Below are 19,474 nucleotides of genomic sequence, written 5' to 3' on the forward strand. Positions count from 1 at the left end.
CCACCACCAAGGTCTTGAACAAAGCAGAGCTCAACAGGCACACTCAAGCAGCCTTCTAACACCCAGGGGCAGCACAGGACAGTTCCTTGAAGGCATTCCCACGGTCCCTGGCTGCAGGGATAGCACTGATACTGCTCCCTCATCTTCAGTATTATTTTATCCTGCATTATCTACACCAAGGAGTGCTGCTGCAAACATAACTCGAGAACGATGCCATGTGGGCCAGCTCACACCTCTTGCCAAACAGCCAGGATTACAGCCCCAGTGTTGTGGCTGTTAAACACTCTATTTCCAAGTACAGCTTGCCATAAATTATGTCTAATGATAACATCCATTTGGGATGCAGCTTAGTTGATCACGTGCATTTATCTGCAATCTCCCTCCCACAAATAATGTCAAATCCAACCTGGGGAATTCCTGGAGATGAAGGGCACTTAATCTCAGATCAGCGTGCTTTATCTCACAAAAGAATAATAAGGCAGAAATCAAAGCATAACCTGAATTTTCAATCTGACTTTCTTTTCATGGGGAAGGCTGAGGCAAGGACTCACTGGCAGAGCAGGATGGCCCAGTGTAGCCAGGGGGACAGTCACAGGCTCCGGTTTCCCTGTTGCACTGGCCCCCGTTGGCGCAGGGCTCGCAGGAGTTCTGGCAGTCTGGTCCCCACTGGCCATCTGGGCAATCTGGAGAAAAAGCACATGAGGTGTAATCAGTGCCATTTTCTGTTTCAGGACAGCTACAGATTTCTGCTGTCACCCTGAAGAATTTAAAAATAATAGCAAAACTGAGCTGGATTGTGATATTATATCTACAGACCTACCAGCCCTGCCATTAAACTGCAGCACACAAGAACACAGCTAAAGAGAGGCTCTCTCCCAGTTTCCATCACAGTTTGTCTGTTTACTGGTTTGGGAAACAGCAAAATTTAACTTCTTGTCGGGTCTCCCAAAGCCAGGCACTCCCTACCTTGGTCCAGCACCTCACACACCTTGCTCACACGTAGCACCAGTCTTCCCAGCTGGGCAAACACACTGCCCTGTCTTCGGATCACAGGGGGCTCCTCCACAGCTGCACCTCTGCCTGCAGCCCATTCCAAAGCTTCCAGGCTGACAAGCTGGACAAAAAAGCCCCAAAGTCATGGTTAGAAGCATTTTGAAGGCATCAGGAGGCACCACGACCACCAATTTGAACCTGAGCTGTGCTGGTAGAAGTGATCCATGTTAGCATTAGTGTCTGAGCAACTGGTGGTTTGAAAATAACTGCAGCAGAGCCCTGCAAAATTTGTGCCTGAAGCTTTAAAAGCAACTGTTGTTACCTGGACAAATGTTAGTTTGGGTAACTGGCCTCAGCTTTGTGCCTTGACCTTTGCAGGGGGAGATGAAGAGAGAGAAAGACAACATTTGCCAGGCTCCAAATATCAGTCTGGTTTCAGTGGGGAACTGCCAACTCATATCAACAACAAATGTACCCATTTATCTGCAACTTCTATATCTGAACCTAAGCTTCCTGAATAAGCTTTCCCCTCCCTAGTGTATCTCCCAGGGAAACACGCAGTGAGTACCTACACAAATGGCATTTTTCTCCATGAAAGCCAGCTGGACACGGATGTTTGCAGGCTCCTGTCTCAGGATCACACAGGACATCAGGAGGACAGCTGCACCTCAGTTTGCAACCAGCCCCATAAAACCCCGGGGTGCACTCTGGAGATAGAAGCAGACATAGAACATGTATAAGAAAGAGGAAAAATTAAGAGAAGTGAACAAAAATCAGAAAATAATTGGGCAGAAACTTGCAGAGAATTTATTATAGTGTACATTTTAGAGGTGTTGTTAACCAAGTGTAAATACTTAATAAATGCTTACGTTTCAACAAGGTTACTGCTTAAATATAACCCAGAAACAGAGTGGTAGAGTGCTTAAAGATTTATTCAATTAGAATACTTGAGGATGTATTCAATTAAATACATTATAGAATTCTCTTCTTATACATCTAAGTTCTGCTGCTCTCTGCCTTGGTGCACAGCCAGTGCTGGGCAAGGCATGCTCCCTGTCAGAACTGAGCCCATCACCAAGAATGATAAAAATATTAAATATTTTCATTATTATTCTCCATCAAACCCACCAGAACTACTGCCATAAATCCAACACAGTCCTGCCTGGCCAGAGAAAAATCTGAAGGGAGAATCTTTATTGTATTACTCCACTGCTGTCTGGAAAGGGCTACTGAGACATGCAAACATGAATGTGGGATACAATTCTCTTTGAACTACCCCCAAAAACTACAAAGAGCAAGTTGAATTCAAAGAGCTGCAAATCTGAAGGAAAAGCAGAATTACTGAACCTGTTTACAAATCACCTCACTGCCATAAAACACAGATTTCACCACTTATTTACTGACTGTGTTAAAAAAGCACAGAGATAAAAACTCACATCATCTTCATTATTTAATATTGTATTAGGATTTGGGTTCTGGATTTCTGTTGTCATCTGACCAGGCTAAAACTCTTCCAATTCTTAATCTCTATTCTCCTCGATGTCCCTGCAAGCCTAGCAGGGTTAAAACCCCACAAAATCATTAGCAGGATATGAATACATGAGTAGCAGCAGCCAAACAAAGCGGGCAGGTGGAGGAAGGAGAAGTTTCTGGGACAAAGGAGGAAGCAGATGTGGGGGACCTGGCTGAGTGTGGTACCTTTCTGACACTTTTTGCCGTGGTATCCGGGCTGGCAGGTGCAGGAGCCGTTCCTGGGGCTGCACTCCAGCGTGTGCTCCTTCACACACTGACACTCCTCCGAGCAGCCCGCGCCGAAGGCCCACCTGGGACAGGCTGCAGACAGAAGAAAAGGAAGCATCAGCTCTGGCATTATGCAGGAGCTGGCTGAAACTGCCTGCTGCTGCAGAATGCAACTGCTGAAAAAAGCAAAACCTCTGTTCTGTTTTCAGCAGGTACATCCCTGTTCCTACAGCAGCACCAGTTCACGTGTGGGTGGGTAAAAGAAGAGTTTACATGATTCCTGTGTTAGGTCATTCATTTCATGTCAAGCAATCCATGGTGAATGCAAGAACCAGAAACATTTCAAAGCAAACTCAGCTGATTTTCTGAATGAAAAAAAACTTGGGTGTAATCCAAGACAAAAGCTTTCATAATAAAATGCAAAACAAAATACAAAAGATTTTTGGTCTTGTACAGATTTTGCAAACAAAACCTGTAAGTACAAAGAAACTCGACCATCTATTTTGCCAAGTTTTTGTTTTAATTCTTTTTATTCCATCTAATGTCTGATCCTCATCCTGTCCCAGCCAGCCCTGCTCCCCATCTCCCACTGCAACTCATCAGCAGCCAGTAACCAGCTCCAACCAGATTCCAACCTCAGCAATGTCCCTAATGTTAACCTCTCCAGCCCACCTATAATTCTAACCTTCGAGCATCAGTAAATCTCAGTCCTTATGGCAAAGATTATTCACTAGAGGAAAACATTCATCAAGTTCCTGGGGCTTCCTGGCACGTCTCAGAAGTCCAGCCCTCCTGTTACTCCCAGCCCATTGCAGAACCCAAAATCTTGCTCATTTTATCATAAAATGGTTTGGGTTGGAAGGTTCCGTAAGGACCATCTCATTCCACCCCCCTGCCATGGGCAGGGACACCTTCCACTACCCCAAGTTGCTCCCAGCCCTGTCCAGCCTGGCCTTGGACACCTCCAGGGATCCAGAGCAGCCACAGCTTCTCTGGGCACCTGTGCCAGGGCCTGCCCACCCTGCCAGCAAAGAACATTCTTCTACCATCTAACCCAAATCTCTGCTGTTTTAGTAAATCCATTCCTCCTTGTCCTAGTGCTGACTGTGCAGGTAGTCACTCTCCTTCCTTCTGCCAGCCCCCTTTATGTGATGTGGGATCTTTTGCAGACTGTTCCGCTGTGCACACGTGAAATGGATCCGAAGAGCGCCGGGGACTTACTGAGGTGGCAGAAGCGGCCGTAGCGCCCGGGGTCGCACAGGCAGGCTCCGTACAGTCTGTGGCAGTGGCCCTTGTTGGCACAGTTGCACGGTTTGTTACAGTTCTTCCCAAAGAAACCTTTTGGGCAACCTTTGGAGTGCACAAACACAGGAAGGCATCAGCAGCCGAGGGTCAAAGCCCCAACGCCAGAGTGGTTTGTGGCCGAGCTGGGGCTCTGCCTCGATGGCCACTGGGTTTTCTCACCCCCTGTCATGCTCATTGCTTAAAATAAAGGAACAAGGGGGGAGAAGAGGGGAGGCTGAGGCAGAGCTGGAGCCGTACCGTCCTCGCAGAGCCGGCCCAGCACGCCGGGCGGGCAGCGGCACTGCCCCGTGCCAGGGTCACACCAGCCGCCGTTCTGGCACTTGCAGACACCGGCACATCCTCTGCCAAACGAGCCGGGGGGACAGGCTGTGGAGAGAGCAGGGAGCGTGAGCACACCAGGAAACCTGCCAAGGGCTGCTGTAAAGGAGCACAACAGGGTTTTGGGTGTTGAGAAGGGCAGCAAGGCTGATGAAGGGTCTGGGACACAAGTCCTGTGAGGAGCAGCTGAGGGAGCTGGGGGTGTTGAGCCTGGAGAACTCGTGGGAGACCTCATTGCTCCCTGCAGCTCCCTGGGAGGAGAGTGCAGCCAGGGGGAGGCTGATCTCCCCTCCAAGGCAGCCAGCAATAGGGCAAGAGGGGACAGCCTTAAAGTGCAGCAGGGGAGGTTCAGGTTGGACATCAGGATGAATTTCCTCACAGAAAGCATCCGAATGGGCTGCCCTGGTGAGAGGTGGAGTCACCATCCCTGGGGGTGTTTAAGAAAAGACTGGATGTGGCACTCTGTGCCATGGTCTAGTTGAGAAGGTGGTGTTGGGTCATAGGTTGGACTCGATCTCAAAGGTCTTTTCCAGCCTAATTGATTCTGTGACTCTGTGAAAACTGAGCAAGGAGAGAGTCCTGTTAGTTGAGCAGGCTCTAACAAAGTTATATTCTTCTCTAAAGCAGTGCACATCCACCTGATATTTACTAGGACATCTCAAAGGACACTGAATTAACCAAGTTTTGGGAAGTACTGTCATGTATCCACCCCTCCCCTGCACATGCTTCCCTCCCCATGAAGCACAGGCTCAAAAACCACTGCCTGTCAAGTCCAAAGCTTAAACATCACAGCACAGCTTTGAATACTTGGAGATGAATATTTTAAGCATTATTTTTTTCTCTCCCAAGCACTATTATGAAAACAACATCTTGTTTTTCAAGTGTAGTTTCTGAAATTCCCCAGGTAATCGTGGCAGCAGTGGATCCACAGCAGCAAAAACAAACTGTGAGATGCAGCCTCATTCTGCTGTTTGCAGCCTGAGCTGGCTGAGTGAATACAGTTGCTGGAGTCATCTGACTTCGCTGACATTTTATCAATGTACATTAAGAAAGTTGACATTTCACATCAATTTCCATTCAGCTTCTTTGGTGCATTATTAGAGAAATTTAGTACCAGTTTTCTCCACTGTTTTATCTTACCCTAAACCTGCTTACCCTAAACCCATGAATTGTGCTGTATATTAAAAAATGCAAGAGAAAAGAGTGAAAGCAATCCCATGTGACTAATTCACACAGATTAGATATTGTATTTATCACTGTTCCTACTGACTTCATCAGACAGCAGGTTTAGCTCAATAACACAGTCCTTTAAATTTCTTTAAATTCCAGAGGTGAATCCCATTAAACTATGTGCATGGATATCTAGTGCAAATATACATCAGAAATGTTGTTATTTATTAAATGAACTAAAAAATTTGGATACTGATTTGAAACTTTCACAATCTATCCTGAACTACCAGCACACCAGGTACAGAAGTCAGAATATCCTCACTTGATAGCTTGAACTGTCTTAGACAGACTAGAAATTATCATTTTAATCCTCCCCATTTCTATTCTCTTAGCTGCCCCCCAGTGTTTACAAACCAAACCTGCCATCAGTCTCCCAAAATAGCCATGGGCAGACTGCTGGTTTCAATCACTTGCTTGATTTTTCTACATTTCTGTCCATCTGATGACGTCTCCTAAACAATCTTGATGGCAATTAACCTGAAGAGTGCTGTCTACTGATGTCAAGTAATAAATTTTCATCGATTTTTTTGTCTCACCAGTGACAGCAAAGACTTTCTGAGAATGATGGGCCATCATGTCACACACCATGAAATGGAGGGACCCATCTCTAACAGGAAATCTGCTGTATGATGTCTCAGACAAGCAGCAGACAAGTTTTGCCAAACTGCAGATGAAGAACAGCATATCAAGAAATCACCACTCTCTTTCCAATGGGTTTTGACACATACTTCTGAATCAGAAAGATCTTCTGCCAGGAAACAGGAGCAAGGAGAGTGAAAAGCTATTATAAAGGGCACTGACTTGGCAACAGAATTCTGAAAAAAATACCATTTCCAACATGAAAAATTAACTGTTCCAAGAAAGTGATGCTAATAATAAAAAGAATGATAAGGAAAAAAGAAATAGAAAATGTAAGAAAATAATTTAAAAGGCGATATCTTGGTATGCTACAATGGAAAAACTCAAGTTGAACACACATGTCCACCCAACTGCTGAGACAGACTTCTGGAAGTCACCAAGGTAGGTTGTGGAATGAAGCATGGCCAGCAAACTTTGGCTTTTAGCAGCAGAGCAAAGAGGAATGAACAGCAGCCAAATATTTAGGATGGGAATGATTCTGTCCTGACCTTCACTGGAGCGCAGGCACCTCCGTGTACTGCAGCATCACCTGCAGTTCCTATTTCGTGTGCCCCAGCACAATAAATCTGATTATGAGACAGCTGTGCTCTTTCAGGAGCTTCACAGATGAAAAATACAAGGGGTTGGTCGCATTCCCCACCTGCAGAGTCCCTGCAGGAGGATCATTCCCCCTGCAAGCCCCTGTACTCACTCTCATTGCAGATGACACCAGCCCAGCCGGGTGGGCAGACGCAGCCGCTGCGCTCGCTGTTGCAGCGGCCCCCGTGCAGACAATCCTCACACCTCAGGCTGCAGTCCTGGCCAAACGTGTCACCCAGGCACACTGACAGCAAAAAAACACACAGGGCTGGGTGAGCAGCCAGACAAAAACACTGCCACGAGCTCTTACCTATCGCTGCGTTACAAACACCGCCGGTTCGGCACAGAAAAATGGGCACTCCTCAATTTCCCTCTTCACATTTTTGACTCTGAGTAAAAGGAAAGCTGGGAGTGCAGCTGGAATTTACTCCCCTGGATTCTGTAGTTCTCCAGCAAAGAGCACTTCAAGCTACTTTTTAAAAGCAAGAGTTTTGCCTTGAGAAAAAGTGAATTTGCACCTGATGATGACACCTTAATGCACCTTGATAACATTGTATATACCTTGAAGAATTTATTGAGATTTTCCTTCTCCTTGCTAGGCTATCCCTGTTGTTTTATTGCAGTAAGTGGATGTAGTGCTACTTAAAGATAGTTCAGGGATATTTTCAACCACATAGTTTGAGTGTTCTAGGAAAACAAAGCAAAATACACATTTATCATGTCTCTTCTCTTCATGGATATGAAGAGTTTTATATAGGAAACCTGATACGAAAGTGCATTTTTTTCCTCTCCTTTCCCACCCTCCTTTTATCCCTTGCACCCACATGTTCTCTTTGTGGGGTCTGTTGAGACAAAATAAAGTGACTGTCTGATAAAATACTTCAGTGGCATTGAGAATCCCATCCACACAGCCTTCAAGGCTTTATGGCTGTGGCTGGAGGCTTTTTGGAAGGGGATTTTTAACAGCACCTGAAAGTGAGCTGGCAGCTTGTTTCAGCCCACAGTAAGTCACAGGCTGGTTGCATTTCACCAACAGTTTTCTGTGTGAGGCCAGATTTCCTCTAGGTCTGAGCACCCAACTGTTCCCTTTTCTGTAGCTGAACAAATGCCCAAGCTTTCAGGGACATTCAGAATCCCAGTGCTCCCACTTGGAACAGGGTACAAATTCATACTTCAGGAGAATACAGACTACCATTAAAAACATCATGCTTCCACCTTAAAAAGTCATTCCAGTTAGAGAAAATATTTAATTACTTGCACCAGCTTACTGCTAAAGCAGGCTTTTTTATAATATAGATAGCAGCACAAAACCATGCCTGAAAATACAAGGAATAGACTGCTATTTGGGAGGTAAAAGAACTTACTAAACCATTTAAAGTTCCTTTTCTCCATCCCCTTTTCATACAAACCGCTGCATGCTGCAAAGCCTGAGCCTTAGAAAATTTGCAGCTGCTCAGCTGTGACTGATAACACCCAAATTTCTGTGGCTAAATATAAATAAAACATGCAAAAAGTGGTCAATAAATATTTGATTGTGGTTTCTAAGCCTGATAATTTTGCCTGTGGTTATCTCATTTATCAGTTTCTCAGTTGGTTATCGGTGTCGCTGAGTCCGGCTGGATGCTGTGTGATTTGGGAGGGTCTCAACAGTTTTGTTCATAAAGATAAGTTAATTTTTTATTAAAGTCAAGACCAGCTCCTGATTCCTGCCTGTAGGGCACAGTCCTCAGATGGGTAATTATAGAGTTTATATAAAAATCACAGGACACACACACAGGAAAAAAACCAAGAAATCCGCCCTGGTGATCCACCAGCACTCAGCACACACTGGGTTTCACCTCATATTACTCTTAAAATGGTGAAGTTTTGGATGGAAAGACTGAGTCATGCACAGCCCAGGTGGGTGCAAAGCTGCTCTGCACCCACTCCTGTGACAGTGGGTGCTCCTGTGCTGTTTGCCACCATGAGCTGAGCAATACGTGGATGGGCTGGTGCTTTTCCCAGAGAGTCAGGGGAAACCTCAATCTTCAGAGGATCCTTTTTAACACAGAAAAAACACAAATATCTTAAACAAAAAGCCTCCAGTTGTTATAAAAGGGTTTGTAAACAGGGAGCCATGCTCCCAGCTGTAGGAGAAAGGGAGTGTTTCCTCAAGGATTTAGGGCACTGCAGTAATCCACGCCATCCTCACCCCGGCACGATGAGTTCCCTCTGGCTGCTGCCCCTGGGACAGCCTGTTTTCCAAGCAGCTCCCAGCCACTGCTTGTTGTGCTGCTCACTGTTCCCCTGCCTCCCTCCCAAAGCATCCAGGCATCCTCCTGGCTCCTCAGACACGTCCCATTTGGGATGGAACACGTGGCAATGCCTTATCCCTTATACCGGCATGGAGACGGGCAGGATGCAGGATGAGCGCTCATCCCTCCTCCTGATGCTGAGCCCCAAATCCTCTCCCTGAGACCATCCCCGCAGTTTGCTGTGCGGCCTCAGGGCACTGCTGGTGACTCACCGACCCTGTGCACCAGGGTGAGCTCCCCTCGGGGGTCTCCATCCTCAGCCAGGGGTCCCAGTGCGTAGTGGAGCAGCTGGGGGGGCCCTGGGAGCTGCAGCCCCGGGGCACCGGCCAGCCCCGCTGCCTCCTCTGCATCCACCTCCTCCACACCTAGAGCAGGACAAACACAGCCATCAGCACCCCAGCCTGCCTCCACAGCCTCGCACTTACATCTGTTCCTCACTCTTATGATGCCATGACATGTTCCAGCCCAGGCATTTTCTCATCTGTTCTTACAGAGTTTCTGCTGTCCAATACAAAACAGAGAGAAAAGGAGAGACGCCCTCCCCGCCCCATCTTTCCCTTTTCTTCCTTCTGGAAAAAAACTCTGCTCCTGGAGAATCAAACTGAAATGAGGAGATTCATTTTCCTCACTTGAAGTCTGAGATTATTTTTAGTTAATGAAGGTCATTACTCTCGCCCGTTTTGGAGATGACAAATAGAAAGTGAGGCCGGCTGTGCAATTTATTTTCAGAAACATTAAAATTTGAGCCTTAAAATGACGGGAAATCAGCTGGCTTTCTTTTTGGTGTTGGTCAGAATATCAAGCTCTGGCTTAAGGTTTAGCAGTTGCTAAACTTGGTTATAAAATTGAGTTGCTCTGCTAAACTCTGGACTGGTTACACTGGCAGAAATCCAGAATAACGTCACTGACTAATGGAAAACTTGCCATGGTTGTTCAAAGAAGAATCTGGCTACCTTCTTTTTTTTCCACAGGATGTTAAACTTCATCAAATAGTGCAAGAAAAGTGTCAAAACAGTATTTATTTCTAAACCAGGAGCTTTAGGTTTTCAAACATGTCCAGGGGATTTAAGTGTTCATCTGCCATTAATCTTTGGCAAAACCCATTACTGGAGGATGAACCTGGATCCACGCACTGCACGTAGCCCTACCCTGGCCACGTTCAGAGATGGCTCAGGCTGGGCTCCCAAAATCCCAGGATCTGTGAAAATCCCCCTTCCAAAACCACATTTTAAATCAGTGGGAAGTGCTTAATGGCCCTCAAGTTTTGAGGAGAACTCACCCACGCAGGCCCATCTGCTGTCCCCGAGCCTGTAACCCTCCTTGCAGGCACACTCGTAGGACCCCAGGGAGTTCACACAGAAATGGTCACAGTTGCCGTTATCCAGACCACATTCATCCACATCTAGAAAATCCAGACATAAATGGTGATTAGGAGCAAGTACTTCTGCTTGGAGAGCCCATGCTGTGCCCAGCTGCGTCTGACAAATTATTCTATACATAAGAAAACACAATTTTTCTTATGTGTTTTGGGGCTCTCCGTTTCTCTCTGGTATTGGAGGTATGAAAACATTTCAGGGCAACAGGGAGCAGATTATTTCACTGATGTTTTTGTCCCGAGTGAAAACAGATGCTTGAAGCTGTTAAGCTCAGTTGATCCTTCAGTTATTTTGAGGGCTCTTCTTTTGTGGAAGGAGTGTTTAACACACATCAATATACAGTGTCCATAGAGAGGGGAAGGAAAGTTTCTCTCTGCTGGCACATCTCCCAAATCCCCACTTCCCCATGTTGGATTCTGGGCTATTCCTGTATTCCAGCCTCACAGAGTGGAAATTACACGTTTGTAAAACCTTATCAGCAAAGCTGGCACGGGGTCAGTGACTCTCATTAGGGCAGTGCCCACAAATCCCTGCAAAGGGCTTTGACAGCATTTCTTCTACCCTGGGCTGTGATTAGTTAGACCGAGCCACTGGTACTAAAAGACTTTTGACAAGGGCATGAAATGATGCAGGACAAGTGGGAATGGCTTTAGGCTAACAGAGGGAAGGTTTAGATTGGATATTAAGAGAGAATTCTTCCCCATGAGGATGGTGAGGCCCCGGTTGCCCGGAGAAGCCGTGGCTGCCCCTGGATCCCGGGATGTGTTCCAGAACAGGTTGGACAGGGCTGGGAGCAGCCTGGGACAGTGGAAGGTGTCCCTGCCATGGCAGGGGTGGAATGAGATGTGCTTTAAGGTCCCCTGCAGCCCAGCCCAGCCCCTGAGTCGGCGCTCACCGTCGCAGGAGCAGCCGTCGGTGCTGAGCTGGAACCCCGCCTGGCAGGCGCACTCGTAGCCCCCCGCGTAGTTGATGCAGAACTGGGAGCAGCAGGACTCTCCAGTCTCACACTCATCCACCTCTGCAAGGAAAGGGCAGCACATGGAGACACCCTGAGCTGCTGCCACAGCTGTGCTCAGAGCTATTGTGCTGCAGCACTCACCGCTTTACACCTCCCTTCAACCACACAAACACCTCTGAACCCCGAATCCTGGCAGCACCTGCCTTCCACCTTCTCCCACAGCAGCCAGGAGCCTCCATGTCCCAGGAGAGGCCTCTCCTCTACAAGTCTGAGCTGCCATGAGAGGATTTAGAGAACACCAGCTGGTCTTGCTGCTGACCAAGCACAGGACCTGAGGGAAGGGCTGGAGCTGTGCCAGGGAGTTTTAGGTTGGATATCAAGAAAGGTTCTGGCACTGCCCAGGCTCCCCAGGCAGCCCTGAGGCTGCCAGAGCTCCAGGAGGGTTTGGACACCGCTCCTGTCTGCACAGGGTGGGGTTGTTGGCGTGTGCAAGAATGGGACTCAATGATCCTTGTGTGTCCCTTCCTACTCAGAATATTCTGTGGTTCTATGTAAAGAGACAACAGCAAGGACCCACCAGCCCTCAAAAGTGTTCTGTTTAACAGTAACCTACATTTGACCATTCAGACTTCTTTACATTCAACCTTATTCAGTGCAAACTAGCAATGCTCTGATCCAACCAGGCACTTGCTGGACAGCAGCAGCCTGGAAGGATCAATTGTAGTTTTTGATAACTGATTTCCTGTTGCCTCCTCCTGCTCTGTGCTCGCTCAGAAATTGGTATCATTGACACCACTGTTGTGGTGATTAGATAGGAGAGCTGAGCTGTTATCTGTGCACTGCAGGCTCCTGGCTGCTGTCAGGCTGCTGAGCAGGTCAGTGGCCATCCAAGGGCCACCTTGTCAGTGCTGAGTCTGCAGAATGCTTCTGAACAGGGCCTGGCTGAGCAGCTGCAGGTGGGAAAGGTCAGTGTCTCAATTAACCTTGGAAGGAGCACCAACTTTATGAGGAAATGGGGACAGGAGAAAGAAAATGTAATTAATCAATGGAGGTGAGGAGGTCAGTGTGAAAATGATTAATGCAGGTTATTTGAAGGCAGTGTTTTCCAGAGATGTCACGAGCTGAGCTCCTCTGCAGTACATCAGGTGACGCCTCGCTCTGGGCTCCAGCAGCAGCCCCTTTGTGTAGGAATGCAAAATCTGCATCCAACAAAAAGGAGATTTTTGCTGTTAAGAGCCACTTTTCATGTCCTCAGCCTTCCTCTGTGTTCTCCCCCTTCCCTTGCTGTGTCTGGAGTATCTGCTTCCTTCTGAAATCCCCAGCAGCAGGTCACTGAGCTGGGATGTGGGCAGGAGGCTGCTTTGCCTCCTGTCAGCTGTACAGACAAGACTGTGTAACCCACCCACCCCTGTGAGGCTCTGGCTCCAAATCTGCCTCCCAAACTTCTTCTGTTTTGCTTTTTAAGCTCCATCATCACCCGCCCTTGCAGCCCTCAGTGCTTCCCTCCTCCCCTGCTCCTCCTCTCTCCTGCACTTGGCTTTTTTTCCTTGCAAGACTCCTTTTGTCTGTAATGCCTCTCACACTCATCAGTGCTCCCACTCTCTACCTCTTCTCATCATCTCATATCTCACTACACTGCTGTGTGGTGCCTGCTCCTTTTTCCATCCCCCCTCTCTTCCTGGCTATTCTTGAAAATTGCAATGGCATAGCGACAGCGAGCCCAAAGCAGAACGAGACACACTTTGCATGGCAAAAGCCATAAACAAAACAAAAACATGAAACAAACGCACACAAAAAGAATCTCATCGTGGAATTGCTCAAAACATGAATGAGTTTTTAAGCTCTTGTCTCAAAATAAACCCAAATCTAACTCTGTTGCTTTCACCTCCCAAGTGAGACTTCTCCCAGGCAGAGGTGTCACCTCAGCCCTGAGCCAACGTGATGGGAACACGGCAGAGGCTGCAGCACCGAGCGCAATTTGTGCTCGTGCCACTGCTCCAGCCACCAGCTGGGAAGGGAAACCAAGTCAGGGCTGTGATGCTCGGGCTGCCCATGGTGAGACACGGGGGTGATGCACCAGTGTCACTTCCACTCCCTCCCCTGGTGCCCCATCCCAGCGAGCTCCCAGAGCCAGGCAAGCCGGAGCAGCGCCGGAGGATGGCGTTAATTAACACCTGCAGAAGGAGGGAAGGCACTGGGAGCCTTTCCCTGAGCGACAGCTCTCCTGCAGGCTCCCAGGGCTCCTCCACACCTGCTCCCTGCTCCCAGCACGGGTTACCTGTGCAGGTTTTGCCGTCCGTGCCCAGGCGGTGGCCGCGGTGGCAGGAGCAGCGCGGTCCCGCTGCCGTGTGCTCGCACTGGTGGGAGCAGCCGCCGTTCCCGTCCTGGCAGCTGTCCACAATTTCCATCTCGATGCCTTGCAGAGAAATAAATCAAAAGGATGTTAAAAAGCAAGCCCAGGGGGGAGGCACTGGGGGATCATGCTGTAAAACAGCAGCCATGAGTGCAGTAGCCATGAGTGAGTATAATCAGCTCACACGCCCTCCCCAGAAGAACAGGCTTTGGAGTCACTGAGCTCCAGGTGTTTGTGTCAGAACGGTGGAGGCTCTCAAATTCAGCCAAGTGAAGCTGCTCCAGTGTTCCAGCAGCCATCTGCTACGGGAGTCTTCCCAGGTTTCCTCAGGTTTATGCTTTGTCTGGACACAGTTCTTGCCCCAAAGGAGGAACAGAACCACCTGAGGAGCCCAGGTGGTGCCCCTCATAATGCCTTAAGTTTTTGATTTTATATTTCTCATATTCTGTGGTGCCTAGGTGTGTAGTTTTAAGCCTCATATTAAGTGTCAGTGAGCTCTCTTTTCTAGCTCGACACCAAGGACAATTGTTACAACTTTCAGGTCCAAAAGCAGAAACAACAGTGGGCTGAAGAGAGAAAGCAAGAAGGATGGGACTTCATAAGCTGAAGCAGTGACTGGACAATTAACCCTGATATGCAGATGGACAAAACTTATAAAAATGTGGGACCTCATGACCAGTCATTCATTTTGTGACCAGGCTCTTGTACTGCCCAAGGTGTGTCCTTTAAGGCCTTTCAATAAATACCAACTTTATTAACTCTGTCTAGCCTCTGTTCTAGGTCAGCCTTCTCCACCCAGCCTGACACACCTCCCAAAGAGCAGCTTTGAGTTTTCCATGGGAATGGCAAAGAGTTGGACTCTGAAACATCCCCCAAACACAAAGGCATTGAAAGTTCCTCAGCAGAGCCTTTCTGGTGAAATGGACACCCAACCACAATGAAAACTATCTCCAGGTTCTGGTTCTTGGCTGTCTCTTCCAGGGGGACACAGCAGCTCTGCTGAGACTGTCCCCTATGGCTGAGGGTGGTACAGTGCCACTGCCAGCCCCCTTTGCCCTGACAGACGTCCCTGCCCTCCTCATGTGGCTGCACTGGACAGTGCTCAGAACATCCAGTGGGAGCCTTCACATCAAAAAGGGAACACCTGGACACCTCATTCCCACCCAGCTACTTCATCAGATGATTTCTCCAGGATGAAAAGAAACCATAAGGTCAGTTATAAATATTTTTTTCATGAAGGATTATCCAGCTCTTGTTACAAAGCTGTTTAGAGAGGAAATAATTTCTCCTACTACACAGGGAGAAACACTCTTGATAAAGGAGCCACTTGTCCTTCCAGAAACACCCCAGCTCAGAGTGGTGGCCATCAGATCTGGCACAGAATTTCCCCAGACACATCTGTGCTGCTGGGCTCTGGTCCTACCCCTCCTTGTGCTCCCAGGGAGCAACCTGCTTGCCAACAAGAAATATAATTCCAGCTGGAAGAGGGTATAAATTAAGAGAATAAATATATCCACATCTCATGCACAGTGTGATTATTTGCACCAGGGAGAAGAAATCGTGTCTCCTGTCCAGTGTGTTAAGCTTGGATTTACTAAACCTAGCGATTAAATGCAGAATCTGACTTTATACACTATCTTCATCATTTACTTTGTCTCAGTTCTTCATCAGTAAAGCTGAAATACCAGCTCTTCCCCAGCCACTGGGGAAATGAAAGAATAAACAAAGATTGTAAATTGCTCAAACACTGGGATAATCCTGATCATAAATATATGCAGAATGTTTTTATTTTTATTGTTTGCTCTGCAATATTCTACATGAGGCACAGAGAATCACCATCCCCTGAGATCTGCTGAACATCCAGAAAAAAATATTATCAGAAAAGCACAATGAAATCTAAGTGGTTTAAACCTCTTTTTTATGCCTATGACAGAAGATTGCATATCTATATATTAATCACATTTCCTCTGCCATTGCACCACTCACGGTTCCCCAACACCTATGAAATAACTCTCCAGGATGCCTCTCACATAATTGGGTTTTGTTTTTAATGTATGTTAATGCCTTGAAACTGGATTTCATTCTTAATAACTATTTTTTACACACACATTCTTAAATAAAGCACTCATTCTCTGGCATGCAGCGTATTTTCCTAAGGAAGCTCTGCTGAAAGCTCTTGCACAGTATTATTAGATTGAATGATCTTTGCCCACCTCTCTGCTAAAACAGGTCATGCTTTTGTCTGCATTCCAGGGAGCTTATGTTAGGTCCATAATAACCCCAACTCTTCCACATCACCTCCTTTATTAATCTAAATTTGCCCTCAAGGGCAGGCCAGGGATCACCTATCAGCTAACAGCACCAGGAGTCAGTCCCCCTCTCCAGAAAAGCCCTGTTGATTAAGAAACCCCGCTGGCAAGAGGTAAGCACGTGAGGAAAGACAACAAGGCTCACTTTAGTTTGGGAAGTTTGAGCTGTTCAACTATTTTTTTCATCCCAAATCTATCTTTTTTTTAAAAAAAAGGCACCCTCTTAAATAGTGTCAGTAATCTTGGGAGAAACATATGCAAAGCCAGACAGGTAAAGACAAGAGCAGAACACATCTTGGTTTTCTCTTGCATCAGATCTGTAAGAAAGCTGTGAGGAGGAGGAGGAGGAGGGCAGGAATGAATACATTTCACAGAACAGCAGAATTCTGGTAGCTCTGCAGCAGAATTCACCAGACTCAGAAGATAAACCAACAGGGCTATTTGCTCTTTGAAAGGCAGTAATTAAGGTCTGTGAACACAGGCTTAGGAACATGTCACCCTGCAAACCCAGCAGCAGAGGAAGAAAACAGTATTAAGCTTGAGCTTTTGCACACATTCATTCTGCTGGGAATGCTAATCCCAGGGAGTGAGAGGCCTGGCAGGGAGCAGAGAGGAGAGGCTGGGAGCAGGGCACTTACGGTAGCACTGGCGCCCGTCCGCGCCCAGCTCGAAGCCGGGGCTGCAGGCACAGCTGAAGGAGCCTGGGGTGTTCACACAGCGATGGGCACACCTGGCTCTGCCCTCTGCACACTCATCAACATCTGCAAGCAGAGAGAAACTCGTTCAGCTGGAGATTGAAATGAAAAATAATGCTGTGCTGCATGGAGGTGGCTGCATCTCCAAATATCTGCTGAAGGATTTATCCTGGGGTCTGTCTACAAGGGGCAGCACCTCATGAACCCAGGAACATTATACTCACATTATTCTCCAGATCAATCTTTTTTTCTGAGCACCACTGACCTTGAACTTCTCAGTGTGAACATTTACAGTATCACACACTATATTTGCAGTATCAGCCAAAGCAACTTACTTATTATTCCTGTAAAAAGAGCAATGGCAAAAGAAGACCTTGTGTGAAGAACTCAGAAGAAATTTCCAAAACTCTGAAATTATCACCATGTTCTCTAAGCCATTATAGTTAAATTAGGGGATCAGGAAATAGCTGATGATTTTCTGAATGACAAATGATCTGGGGAGGCTGCTCTTCCCCGAGCCCTCTCTCAAGCAGGCTGCTCCTCAGCTTCACACTTGCTGGTCTGTATTTTGGAGTTAAATGCCTCCAAAGGTGTCCATTGTCCTAAAATCTCAGTGGAACATGAAAGCACTTTTAAGGAGTAATTAGTTAAAAAAAACCCAAACCCACAAAAATTTACAGTAAATACAGCTGCACAGAACCTCTGTGCAAAGACTGGGATCACACATGGCAAACCCCAGATCCGTCTCCTGTTCCTTCCCATTCTGACATCTTTCTGGCAAAACAGAAATTATTTATTGCACTGATCCCGGGTCAGTGTCTTGAAAGTGGCAGGGAGCAGTGTGATGTGCAGCTCTTTGCTTTTTATCCCAGAAAACCACTTTCTAAGAGTTTTGTCCTTCCACACGTGCTGTGCCCAGTGCTGTGCTCGTGGCCCCTGCACTTGAGCACAAGGAGCTTGAGGGATGCAATCAGGATCCTTGCAAAGAGAGGCCCCAGGCACTGCAAACACCACACACTGGCTCATGAAAATTTCAGGACAAATGACAGCTTCTCTGAAGCAGCCATGGGAGCAGCTGCTGCTTAGAATAAAATGGGTTATTTCTCCTTTTTCTCTTAATTGTCAGTTGGTGAGTACGCTGTGCTGGCCAACGCTGTAAATATGCTTTTCTCTTCTTCTTTTTAAATAGAAAAATAGAAAGTTGAACCACAGCTACCATCCTGCACAGGTTTCTTCCTGTCCTACAGCTAATAGCTGAAGTATGACACTTCAGCTGCCCTCTGTCTCCTTCCAGCTCGGTTTCCAGAGAGTCGAACAACAGCTTGAATTTTGCAAAAGACATTGAGTAACTTCTAGGAGCAAAAACCAATAATTGTATATCCATGGTAAGACACGCTGCTTAATGATTCAAAAGATTGTTGCCATGAGGCTGGGGAGAAAATTTGTTCCAATATATAAGACTGCAAGTTAACTCAGTGATTCAGTTTATCCATAAATCAACGGAACTGTCATTGCGTGTCTGAGATAAAATGAATAACAGGCTGACCCTACTGCTAAACCCACTGTTGTTTCCATCCACTCATTATCAGTACATTACTTGAAAATAGTTTTGATTTTCAGTAATTACTCATGAGTAATTCCAGTAAGAGAGAATCACTAAGATCTGCCATTCTACTCACAGAAGGGCTTACAGGCAACTGAGTAAAATACTCAGGGTAGGAAGTAAATATTTTGAAAGGTACCCAGCTCCCTTTATATGCAACAATAATTTAAATATCAACAAGATTTTGGCCAAGTTTTCAAAAGAGGAGTGTAAAATTAGTGTCTGAATATATATATATTTATATTCACACACACACCCCCTAATCCTGACTTGGCTTTTCAAAACCTGTGCACCATCAAGTCCATAAATGCTTCTTACTTCATAAAGCTACTGAACTATCTTCCAAGAGTTTCACTGAAAGAGAAAAGCAGGTATTTTGACCTCTAATTCCCCCACATTTTGGGTCAGAAACACTACAGATCCTTTTGACAACCCCAGACTAAATACAGGACTTTAGAATTCAACTTTTTAAGCTCTCCTCTTTGGAAATCTTACACATCATGATTTCTTCCTTCACAGTAGTTTCTCCATTAATATGGAAACAGTTCTTCAGCTAAAAAGCCCTTTGAATTCTAAATAGTTTTCAGTGACCTGGTTCAGAGTTTTACTTGAACCAATTTTCCAGGAGCTGTATCTGGGACATTATTTTAAAGGGACCCTGCAAGAATAACACTACAGCATTCACAAACCCAGTTGCTAGAAAGCACGACTTCGGAGATCACAGAGGAATTTTCACCACTAAAAAACTCCTTCAAGACTGGGCTGATGTGAACATCACAGAGAGAAACGCTGTTTCAAAATGCACACACGTATTTGTATAACATATCCCTTTCCACTCACTAAGCTCAGTAAGCCAGAGCACTGATGAATAACTTTCTTCACAATAAAGAGTCCAGAGTTTCTTACCTAAACAGGACTTTTTGTCTACGGAAAGAGAATGCCCTGGATGACACCCGCATTTTGCAATTCCTCTCTCGCTCTGACAGATTTGTGAGCATCCTCCATTCCCACTTGTGCAGGGGTCTATCACTGAAACCAATTAGAGCACACTGTCAACTGAAAGGTCACTTTTTGCCTGGAAA

The 19,474-nt window shown here is 46.5% G+C and overlaps 1 protein-coding gene across 1 annotated transcript in view; it reads right to left on the bottom strand.

The window, feature by feature from the left end:
• The window catches only part of LOC111933310 (uncharacterized), a 186,863-nt gene that overhangs the window by 36,226 nt on the left and 131,163 nt on the right, over window positions 1–19,474 (bottom strand). The window contains exons 8-20 of the mRNA XM_086843258.1: window positions 19,299–19,421; window positions 16,733–16,855; window positions 13,711–13,848; window positions 11,370–11,492; window positions 10,378–10,500; window positions 9,311–9,463; window positions 6,917–7,048; window positions 4,276–4,404; window positions 3,955–4,083; window positions 2,692–2,826; window positions 1,566–1,700; window positions 989–1,114; window positions 552–683 (exon numbers count right to left, since the gene is read on the bottom strand). Of these exons, the coding sequence (XP_086699384.1) occupies window positions 552–683; window positions 989–1,114; window positions 1,566–1,700; window positions 2,692–2,826; window positions 3,955–4,083; window positions 4,276–4,404; window positions 6,917–7,048; window positions 9,311–9,463; window positions 10,378–10,500; window positions 11,370–11,492; window positions 13,711–13,848; window positions 16,733–16,855; window positions 19,299–19,421 (1,701 nt within the window). The remainder of the gene's footprint in view (window positions 1–551; window positions 684–988; window positions 1,115–1,565; window positions 1,701–2,691; window positions 2,827–3,954; window positions 4,084–4,275; window positions 4,405–6,916; window positions 7,049–9,310; window positions 9,464–10,377; window positions 10,501–11,369; window positions 11,493–13,710; window positions 13,849–16,732; window positions 16,856–19,298; window positions 19,422–19,474) is intronic.

This window comes from Cyanistes caeruleus, chromosome 10 (genome assembly GCF_971803275.1).
Source record: "Cyanistes caeruleus chromosome 10, bCyaCae1.hap1.1, whole genome shotgun sequence".
Taxonomy (NCBI): Eukaryota; Metazoa; Chordata; class Aves; order Passeriformes; family Paridae; genus Cyanistes; species Cyanistes caeruleus.